Here is a 12348-nt window from a genome sequence, read left to right as displayed (position 1 = left end):
TAGGCGTCACGAAACGCGCCGACGTGCCGGCGAGCGTCGTGGGGGGCGGTGCCGGTACCGGGCCAGTGGTGGGCGGACGCCAGTTCCCGCACGGCCTGCAGCCTCTCTGACAGCTGGGCAGAGCGGGACTTCTGCAGCAGCTGCCACAGCCTCCTGTCGTCCTCGTTGGCGCCAGGAAGAATGTCTGGAGGCACGGAAAGGGGGGGGGGGTGTGGGAGAGAAGATGGCGAGGAGGGTAAGGGGGGCGAGGAGAAAATGGTGCGGCGAGGGGGAGGGATTTCGATTTAAAGCTTTCGTGACTGCAGGGATTCATCTTCTTGGTTCTTTCGGTAAAGTCACGTAGAGTGGAAATAATAAGGAGACAGACGCTGTCTCTTCGACAGACCTGTCCTCCACCTGAGGACGGCTGCTTGCGTTGTGGCCGAAACGTCGTGAGAATTATTTTATTATGTTTAATTTTTATAATTTTATTATTTCAATTCTACGTGACTTTACCGAAAGAACCAAGAAGAGGGGTGGGGAGTCAACATCCACGAGCAGCAGCGGTCACACCAGGTTGCAACTACGTCGGGGACAAGGCACGAGCCGCAAGCAGGGACCGTGATTGAAATTCGCAGACCCATAACTTAGGAAGAATGTATTCAAATTTGGCCAAAAAACAAATTCACTACAGTAAAACCTTGGATTGCGAGCATAATTCGTTCCGAAAACGTGCTTGTAATCCAAAGCACTCGTATATCAAAGCACTCGTACATCGGTGGTGATCACGTGACGCTCGGCATGGTGCTGTTTCATTCAGACGCTGTCGCCTCGACAGACCTGGTTTTCACCTGACGGCTGCTTGCGTTGTGGCCGAAACGTCGTGAGAATTATTTTATTATGTTTTATTTTTATTATTTTATTACTTCCCTACTACGTGACTTTACCGAAAGAACCAAGAAGATGAATCCCTGCAGTCACGAATGCTTTAAATCGAAATTTAAAGCGTATACTGTACGTAATGCTCGTGTTGCAAGACCTCGCTCGTTTATCAAATTAATATTTATTTAAAAATTTAGCTCGTCTTGCAAGACACTCGCAGACCAGCGTTCGGCAATCAGAGCTGTATCGGAGGCGGCAGAAGGCAGCAGTCAGTGGCTCTGGATGAAGAGGAAAGACCCCAGCTGGGCCCCGAAGTGAGAGGGCCAGGAGGTATGCAGTCAACAATGCTTGACTCAGGGAGGAGGACGCCCCTGCCATGCATAGTCCCATGGGATGTTGGCTATCAACAACAAGGCAACTCCTATGACTAATTGGGAATGGGACGCAAGCGTAGGATTGATCACCCTGTCGCTGGCCGCCTTTGGGGAGGCTGTATCGTGTGAAAGGCCGAAACACCCTAGGAACCAAAGGTTCACTACTGACGATGCGCTCCCCAAATTTCACCAGGCTCACTGTTCATGAACTCTTGGAAGTGCTTGCACAAAGGATAGTAACATCTCATCCTGTGTTCTTGGAATCTCGCAATCCAAGTTTTCACCGTATTGTTACGGCAGCGCCGATGCGTTGATTGAGTGGATGGTCACAGAGCCCACCGGCAGCGCGGTTCCCCGCTTGTTGCGTAGGTTCGCGATTCGAATCTGGCAGGCCGCCCTAATTAACACTGCCGTGTGAATTATCCATAAACGGCTTATGATGCCATTTGCTTATTTATTTAAAAAATGTAGCTCGTACTGGCAAAACACTCGCAGACCAAGTCACTCGCAATCCAAGGTTTTACTAGATAATTTTTGTGCAATTGTCATCGACTGGGTTGAGACCACCACCTTACCACGTCTCAGAACCTGGTTTATTAAGCGCTGGCCATGATCCTGGGCCCAAACCGAGGATATCGGCGGTTCCAGCACGGGCAGCACGGCGCTGTGACCTCTGACCCGCCCAGTCCCCTCAATATCGTTTCAAGCTCGTAGTACTCTGGGAGAGACTCACCATCCAGCGGCTTCCACAGCCTCCCGAGCGTGGCCTCGTAAAGCCTCCGCCGCAGCCTGTGTAGGCCGGTCCTCACACGCTCAGGCAGACCTGCACACATCGTAGACACGGCGTTCAGATTCATCGCGACCACCACCACCACCACCACCTCCTCTGCCACTTTGATCCCAAGGCATGAAGCAGATGAGTGTGCGGCCCACGGAACAGATGACGACTCAATGCCGAATGGGCGGCGTCTGGACGGAAAGACGCGGGGCCTAAAGAACAAGGGGGTGGGACCCAAAATGGAAAGGCGCCGGGAGCCAATAGAGTAAAAGGGTGGGGCATTAAGAGATTGATATGAATCAGAATCAGAAGTTTTATTTCCTGAATAAAGCCAAGCTCTTTTTCCAAGGGCGACTCAACCGGCAGACATCAAACGTCCCTGTTGAGTCGAGGTAACAGAAGCGTTGGTGTGCGGTGATTTTTTTCTGCAATATTTTCCTGTCTTTTCCATGGATTTTCTGTTTGCACTCAGTCACATAGTCACTTTAAGATGTTTTTTGTTCGTGTTTTTGTTTTTTGTTTGTTGCGGTTGCACCCGATTCAAGAGCCGAATGGCTCACAGGGCTATACCTAATACATGAACTTGAACTTGAAACAAATCGGTGCAGCAGGCAGCAGCAGGATGGTTTTAGTGTTGCAGATGTGGCCGCAGGCCAACTTGGGGAGTTTAAATTCAGGGACAGCTTAATTATATTCCTAACCCCAGCCCAGAGGTCGCAAACGGGTTTTGTTTCCTTACCCGTACCCGGCCACACCAGGGTCGCAAATGGGTACCCGTACTCGTACCCGGCCGGGTACGGGTAACCTTTCCCTACCCGTACCCGTACCCTACCCGAAATGAGTGACAAACGGTTACTCACCAGTGACTCACGGCCTACCCGTACCCGGCCGCACCAGGGTCGCAAACGGCTACCCGGTTACCCGTACCCGGCCGGGTACGGGTAGCCGGGTATCGGGTAGGGTACGGGTATCGGGTACCCGGCTGCGACCTCTGCCCCAGCCCCAATTCTGGAGAAGAATTGGCGCAAGTGAGTGAGGGCAGCAAGCGGACCCTGGTTCCCGGGGGGCAGCGGTGACTCCGTGTCAATGTAGATGTACGACTTGAGCTTCTCAACGTCCACGGCCGACGTCCGGATCTGCAGAGCCAAGCGCAGCGACGCGGCCTCGTACGCGACGAACACGCAGCCTCTGCGTGTACACACACACACACAGCCAGTACACACACACACAACACAGCCAGTGTACACACACACACACAACACAGCCAGTGTACACACACACACACAACACAGCCGGTGTACACACACACACACAAAACACAGCCGGTGAACACACACACACACACACAGCCGGTACACAGACACACACCACACAGCCGGTGTACACACACACACACAACACAGCCGGTGAACACACACACACACAACACAGCCAGTGTACACACACACACACAACACAGCCGGTGTACACACACACACACAACACAGCCAGTGTACACACACACACACACAACACAGCCGGTGTACACACACACACACAACATAGCCAGTGTACACACACACACACACAACACAGCCAGTGTACACACACACACACAACACAGCCGGTGTACACACACACACACAACACAGCCAGTGTACACACACACACACAACACAGCCGGTCTACACACACACACACACAACATAGCCAGTGTACACACACACACACAACACAGCCAGTGTACACACACACACACAACACAGCTGGTGTACACACACACACACTACACAGCCAGTGTACACACACACACAACACAGCCAGTGTACACACACACACAACACAGCCGGTGAACACACACACAGCCGGTACACACACACACACCACACAGCCGGTGTACACACACACACACACAACACAGCCAGTGTACACACACACACACAACACAGCCAGTGTACACACACACACAACACAGCCAGTGTACACACACACACACACAACACAGCCGGTGAACACACACACACACACACACAGCCGGTACACAGACACACACCACACAGCCGGTGTACACACACACACACACAACACAGCCGGTGTACACACACACACACACACAACACAGCCGGTGAACACACACACACACAACACAGCCAGTGTACACACACACACACACAACACAGCCGGTGTACACACACACACACAACACAGCCAGTGTACACACACACACAACACAGCCGGTGTACACACACACACACACAACACAGCCAGTGTACACACAACACAACACAGCCGGTGTACACACACACACACACAACACAGCCGGTGTACACACACACACACACAACACAGCCGGTGTACACACACACACACACAACACAGCCAGTGTACACACACACACAACACAGCCGGTGTACACACACACACAACACAGCCAGTGTACACACACACACACACACAACACAGCCGGTGTACACACACACACACACAGCCGGTGTACACACACACACACAACACAGCCGGTGTACACACACACACAACACAACCCAGCCGGTGTACACACACACACACAACATAGCCAGTGTACACACACACACACACAGCCGGTGTACACACACACACACACAACACAGCCGGTGTACACACACACACAACACAACACAGCCGGTGTACACACACACAGCGGGTGTACACACACACACACACACAACACAGCCGGTGTACACACACACACAACACAACACAGCCGGTGTACACACACACACACAACACAGCCGGTGTACACACACACAACACAGACAGCATCGGTGCATACACACACAACACAACAGCCCGTTTGCGACCCTGGTGCGGCCGGGTACAGGTAGGCCGTGAGTCACTGGTGAGTCACCGTTTGTCACTCATTTCCCAACGTCTTGTCTCTTCTCACAATTCAAGTTCCTAGAATCAACCCACCCGCGCCTGCAACATGGCTTCATCCCAGAGGTCGCAATCAGGTACCCGATACCCGTACCCTACCCGTACCCGGCCGGGTACGGGTACGGCCGGGTACGGGTACCCGTTTGCGACCCTGGTGCGGCCGGGTACGGGTACGGGTAAGGAATCAAAACCTGTTTGCGACCTCTGCCAGTCAGGCAGCCTACCAAATGTCCTGGCTGAGTAGCGTTGCCGGCAATAGATGGACTGACTATGAAGAGCGCGAGCTCCGATGGTGCTCGTTAATAAAGAAGTGTCTCCAAATCTTACCGTCTCCGAGTTAGTCACTAGACTAATATAATAATACAAATAATATTTTAATTCTAGATTTGAAGTTTTCGTGACTGCAAGGATCCGCACTCTTTGGTTCTTTCGGTAAAGTCGCGTGGGTGAAAATAATAATAGAATAAAAAATAAAAAAGTGATTTTATTTAGTTGTTTTCACTTTTATATATATATTATTATTTTCACTTACGTGACTTTACCGAAAGAACCAAAGAGTATAATATTTTAACTTGATACCAACAGCACCTAGAGTGAAGTATCTTCACAAACATCACAGAAATAACAGGAACTGAACGGCCATCTTACCCTGCAATCACCGATCCTGCTAGAGCCGCATATTTCCCTGCAAGGCATAAAGACGAGAATATTAACGGAATCCACTTGGAACGTACCACCGTAGTTTCACACTCGGAGGCAATGTCGCTGTGCCTTTCCAAACCCGTACCCGTACCCTACCCGATACCCGGCTACGGGTACCCGGCCGGGTACGGGTACCCGTTTGCGACCCTGGTGCGGCCGGGTACGGGTAAGGAATCAAAACCCGTTTGCGACCTCTGGACCGCACTGAAGGCCACCAGTCTCCGTCTGTGGCCCGCAGGTCTTGCAATGAAGACCACTGCCCTCCTGCGTCACAGATCAATCCCCCTTGTAACAGCCACGTGGTTAACGCCAATGGCCGACACAGGCTCAGCGGTAGCGAGCATCTCTCTCAGCCTGAAGGTTGCGAGTTCATCGTGAACCTCATGGCGGGACCCCCCGGGGTCCCATAAGCCCCCGGGGCTCTCGCGTAATCTGCGCTGCGACGTCATTGTACGTCTGTTGAAGGCGAACGACGCGGCGATCTGTTCCTCTCGACGAGCTCTACACGACGCGCTAATCAAAGTATCAAAGTTTTGTTTACGAGAACGGCAATTTTGGCAACGCCGGGTGCTTGGTGAAGAAGGAGAGGATTGATTTCTGGCGGGTCGCGGCGTTTGTGTGTGCGCGGTGGGACGGAGTCGGCAAAAGTAAATTTATTAATTACGATTTTTCAATTCCTTTTATTCGGGAGCACGGGTTCCCACCATAAGGTTCTTATTTAATCATCCAGACTGAGGCGGTTGACTCTGCCCATCATCATTCAGGGGGGTCGATAAACTTGTTCCACTTTGTGTGTAAGTCAACAGCGGTTGCCCTATGGACAGACTCACCCTTGTCACAGGAATGTGTAATTCCCACCAGGAGGATGAACGGCAATGTCTCAACGCTCGTTAGGGCAGTGGACTTTTTTGTTCACATGAATGATTCTATTATAACACTGGTCAACAACAAAAAAAAAATTCTGGCCTGGACATTTGCAGCTGTTTTAGACTAATTTCAGGGTGCTGATTCCAAATCTGATCTCAGATTTGCTCTATCACATCTAATTTTTATGCTATCGGCATACCCCATTTTCATTGATTTTACCCGAAATTAACTCTGTCACTTATGATTGCAAGTTGTTGCGAGTCAGTGACTGCTTTAGTGTTAAAATATGGTGCTGTATTTTTTAGGATAGTGTGTTTATAATATCATTTTATGTAGATAAATATGGTGCTGTATTTTTAGGATAGTGTGTTATTAATATCATTTTATGTAGATAAATAAGGTGCTGTATTTTTAGGATAGTGTGATTAAAATATAATTTTATGTAGATATCCACATTTATTTAATATTTTTCTTCTGCAGTTTTTTATTGAAAATGCAATATTTGATATCTCAAAAACCTGATGTGATAGACAAAAACCGATGCCAGATTTGGAATCAGCACCCAAAAATTACCGTTGGGAATACCTTATGGCAGAAAAAGTGCGTCGACCAGTGTTATAATCAGGCATCGCAAGCGTCTGCCGCGTCCGTCACTTACTCAGCGATCTGCGCGATTTCACTTTGCAGCTCAGCGGAGTCACTGAGAGAAGCCGGGAGCAGATGCGACCGCCGCTCATGCTGCAGACCTACACACACACACACAAGATAAAGACCCCCCACGTAGCCTTAACAGACTGTCGGGGCAAGTGCAGTTTGCGAGCAGCACCTATGAAGGCCGGCACGGCACACGAGGGGGTGGGTGGCCAGCACCACTCCCGGCAGCCTTTGTCTCCCCAGTGGCGATGTTTACTACACATCGCACCAGGTACTCATTTGAGGCCGAGTCGACCTAAGGGAGGATCAATGACCGGTTCAGATAATCGTCACTGGTGTTGGCCGTGAGCGGGAATCGAACCCGGGTCGCCGGGTTCATAGCGCAGCGTAGCGCTAACCGCTACACCACTGCTCCCCACCTATGGCACACACACACAAACAAAGACAAAGATCCCCCGTATAGCCTTAACAGACTGTACGGGCAAGTGCAGTTTGCGAGCAGCACCTATTAAGTTCGGCACGGCACACGAGGGGGTGGGTGGGTGGGTGGCCAGCACCACGCCCGGCCGCCTTTGTCTCCCCAGTGGCGATGTTTACACACCGCACCAGCTACTCATTTCAGGCCGAGTGAACCTCGGAAACCTACACCTCCACACGACGTCACACTATCCCGCTTGGCTACCCAGGAAAGCTTCAACGACTCTCAAAAAATCTGTGTCAGGAGGGTCGTGTCAATGCTTTCGCAGCAGAGGTCGCAAACGGGTTTTGATTCCTTACCCGGCTACCCGTACCCGGCCGCACCAGGGTCGCAAACGGGTACCCGTACAGGTAGGGTACGGGTATCGGGTACCTGATTGCGACCTCTGGGATGAAGCCATGTTGCAGGCGCGGGTGGGTTGATTCTAGGAACTTGAATTGTGAGAAGAGACAAGACGTTGGGAAATGAGTGACAAACGGTGACTCACCAGTGACTCACGGTCTACCCGTACCCGGCCGGGTACGGGTAGCCGGGTATCGGGTAGGGTACGGGTATCGGGTACCCGGTTGCGACCTCTGTTTCGCAGTTGGGGCGATGTTGTTGCTGTTGCTGCTTCTGCGTGTGACCCTAATTGAAGGTCATTTTTAATAAGTGTGATGTTTTAAGCAGTTACATTGTGTCTCGATTTAAAGCTTTCGTGACTGCAGGGATTCATCTTCTTGGTTCTTTCGGTAAAGTCACGTAGAAGGGAAGAAATAAAATAATAAAAATAAAACATCATAAAATTTCGATTTAAAGCTTTCGTGACTGCAGGGATTCATCTTCTTGGTTCTATCGGTAAAGTCACGTAGAAGGGAAGAAATAAAATAATAAAAATAAAACATCATAAAATAATTCTCATTATCACGCTGTCTCCCCGACAGACCTGGTCTTCACCTGAGGACGGCTGCTTGCGTTGTGGCCGAAACGTCGTGAGAATTACTTTATAATGTTTTATTTTTATTATTTTATTACTTCCCTTCTACGTGACTTTACCGAAAGAACCAAGAAGATACATTGTGTCTGTTATAGGAGAGAAAACCGGTGGAAACCCATGCAGAAGCGCTATAGCCTTTAGCTGGCTGTTGGGGCAAGTGCTGTTAGCGAGCACCTTTGACGGCCAACAGGGCACCACGCCCGGCCGCCTTTGTCTCCCCGAGTGGCGATGTATAAACATCACAACAGGTTGCTCGTTTAAGCCTTGAGACGATACATGGGGGGGGGGGGGCACAACACACACACCACACACAACATACACAACTCACCATACACAACACACACACCATATACACACAACACACACACCATACACACACAACACACACAACACACACAACACACACAACACACACACAGCACACACACACAACACACACAACACACACACCATACACAACTCAACACACACACAACACACACACCATACACACACACCACACACACACACCATACACACACAACACACACACACCATACATACAAAACACACACACCATACACACAAAACACACACAACACACACACACAACACACACACAACACGCACACAGCACACACACAACACACACACATAACACACACAACACACACACAACACACACACAGCACACACACACAGCACACACACAACGCACACACAATACACACACAGCACACACACAACACACACACAGCACACACACAACACACAGCACACACACAACACACACACAGCACACACACACAGCATACACACACAGCACACAACACACAGCACACACACTACACACACACACACAGCACACACACAACACACACACAGCACACACACAACACACACGCACAACACACACACCATACACACACACAACACACACAACTCAACACACAACTCAACACACAACACACACACACAACACAACACTCTCCAGACCAGCGGGGAGAACACACACAACACACACACACACAACACAGACAACACACAACACGGACAACACACAACACACACACAACACACACACACAACACACCCTACACAACACACACAACACTCTCCAGACCTGCGGGGAGAACACACTCAACACACACACCACACACACACCATACACACCACACACACACCACACAACAACTTAACACACCACACACACACAACACACACAACACACACACCACACACACACAACACAACAACTTAACACGCCACACACACACAACACACACACAACACACACAACACACACACCACACACACAACACAACAACTTAACACACCACACACACACACCACACACACACCACACACAACACAACAACTTAATACACCACACACACACAACACACACAACACACACACCACACAACAACTTAACACACCACACACACACAGCACACACACCACACACACACACACAGCACACACACAACACACACACAGCACACACACAAAACACACACACCATACACACACAACACACACAACTCAACACACAACACACACAACTCAACACACAACACACACACACAACACAACACTCTCCAGATCAGCGGGGAGAACACACACAACACACACACACAACACAGACAACACACAACACAGACAACACACAACACACACACAACACACACACACAACACACCCTACACAACACACACAACACTCTCCAGACCTGCGGGGAGAACACACTCAACACACACACCACACACACACCATACACACCACACACACACCACACACACACCACACACACAACACAACAACTTAACACACCACACACACACAACACACACAACACACACACCACACACACCACACACAACACAACAACTTAACACACCACACACACAACACACACACACCACACACACAACAACTTAACACACCACACACACACAACCCACACAACACACACAACACACACACCACACACACACACCACACAACAACTTAACACACCACACACACACACCACACACACACCATACACACACAACACACCACACACAGCACACACACACCACACACACACACCACACACACACACAACTCAACACACACACAACACACACACAACTCAACACACAACACACAGACCACAACACACACAACAAACACACACAACACACACCATACACAGCACACACAACACAACACTCTCCAGACCAGCGTGGAGAACACACAATCGCCACACACAACACACACACACAACACACACACACACAACTCAACACACACAACACACACAACACACACAACACAACACACACAACACACACACACAACTCAACCCACACACAACACACACACACAACACAAAACACACACACAACACAATCGCCACACAGAGAGAGAGAGAAGGGGGTGGAGGGTGCGGCCTTAGCCGGGAACCGAACCCTGCCACTTGGTGTCGTGAGAGGCATGACCGTCACACTCTTGCGCGCACACAACGCAGCCAACGCACGTGGGCTGAACTTTCTTCGCACCGTATGTAGCCAACCGTTGCCGATCGGAGGTGCTGAGTGTTGGCTACCAAGCGGGTAGCAACAAACAGCACTGTCAAGATCTTACATTTGGAGCTTGGGTGACTGCAGGAATTACCCTTTGGTTATTTCGGTAAAGTGACGTGTAAAGATAAAATAATGAATTAAATAATGGCATACTACGACGTTTCGATTGCAACGCAAGCAATCGTCATCAGGTATAAATGAAATAGCAACACAAATCTAACCAGAAAACTATAGACAGACATATAAGCAGACAGATATCACCAAGATACACAGAGAGTAACACATGTCTGTCTATAGTTTTCTGGTTAGATTTTTTGTTGCTATTTAATTTATACCTGATGATGACGATTGCTTGCGTTACAATCGAAACGTCGTAGTATGCTATTATTTAATTTATTATTTTATCTTCATACGTGAATTTCACCGAAAGAACCAAACGGCACTGTCAAGAGTTGTACACAGAAACGAGTTATGGCAACACTTCTATTGAGTTTTTTCGGTAAAGTCACGTAGGTAAAAACATTACAAAGTAAAATAAAATAAGCCTCACCTTACCATATTAATACAAAGTATACGGCCCTTACCCCACCCCCTTCTCCAACCATTATATAAACGGAGTGGTAGCTCTTGTAATCTCTCATTTACTTGATACAGCTGTCGTGGCTGTGACGGTACCACCTGAAGACGGAAGCTTGTGTTGCCTCCGAAACGTCGTGATTTTTATTTCATTTTATTTTACTTTTGAATGTTTTTTTACCTACGTGACTTTACCGAAAAAAAACTTAGAATATGAATATGAATCATTGCAGTCACGACAGCTTCACATCTAGAATTAACTTCCATTGAGTTGAGCAATGTTACGATGACGACGACGACGATGACGACGATGATGATGATGATGATTGTAAGGGAGAGATGGTGGCAGGCGTGAGACGGGGAGTGAGTTGGAGTGGTGGTTCTGTCGGAGCGAGACGCATTTACCACGAGCCGAACGCCGAACCGCATCTTCGTGTGGTTTGAATGCGCCGTGTACAGTAGGCACAAGGGGCCGCGGTGAACACGCGACGCATGCAGTAGGGAGAGAAGGGACCGCGGCGAATGAATTTCGAGTTAAAGCTTTCGTGACTGCAGGGATTCATCTTCTTGGTTCTTTCGGTAAAGTCACGTAGAAGGGAAGTAATAAAATAATACAAATTTAACATCATAAAATTTCG

General features: G+C 49.3%; 1 protein-coding gene across 3 annotated transcripts in view; it reads right to left on the bottom strand.

Moving 5' to 3' along the window:
* Window positions 1–12303, bottom strand: part of SERAC1 (serine active site containing 1) — a 34020-nt gene extending 21717 nt beyond the window's left edge. The window contains exons 1-6 of one of the 3 annotated variants that reach the window (XM_078618421.1): window positions 12116–12303; window positions 7136–7223; window positions 5557–5593; window positions 3065–3201; window positions 1969–2058; window positions 59–184 (exon numbers count right to left, since the gene is read on the bottom strand). In XM_078618421.1, coding sequence (XP_078474547.1) covers window positions 59–184; window positions 1969–2058; window positions 3065–3201; window positions 5557–5593; window positions 7136–7223; window positions 12116–12139 — 502 coding nt within the window. In that variant the 5' untranslated portion in view covers window positions 12140–12303. Of the gene's footprint in view, window positions 1–58; window positions 185–1968; window positions 2059–3064; window positions 3202–5556; window positions 5594–7135; window positions 7224–11779; window positions 11907–12115 lie in introns of those variants that run through there. The other 2 variants (XM_078618424.1, XM_078618423.1) reach the window with 2 other exon arrangements.
* Window positions 12304–12348: the final 45 nt, after the last annotated feature.

Source organism: Lampetra planeri, chromosome 57 (genome assembly GCF_965212315.1).
Source record: "Lampetra planeri chromosome 57, kcLamPlan1.2.h2, whole genome shotgun sequence".
Classification (NCBI taxonomy): Eukaryota; Metazoa; Chordata; class Hyperoartia; order Petromyzontiformes; family Petromyzontidae; genus Lampetra; species Lampetra planeri.
This window is presented reverse-complemented; position numbering and strand designations above follow the sequence as displayed.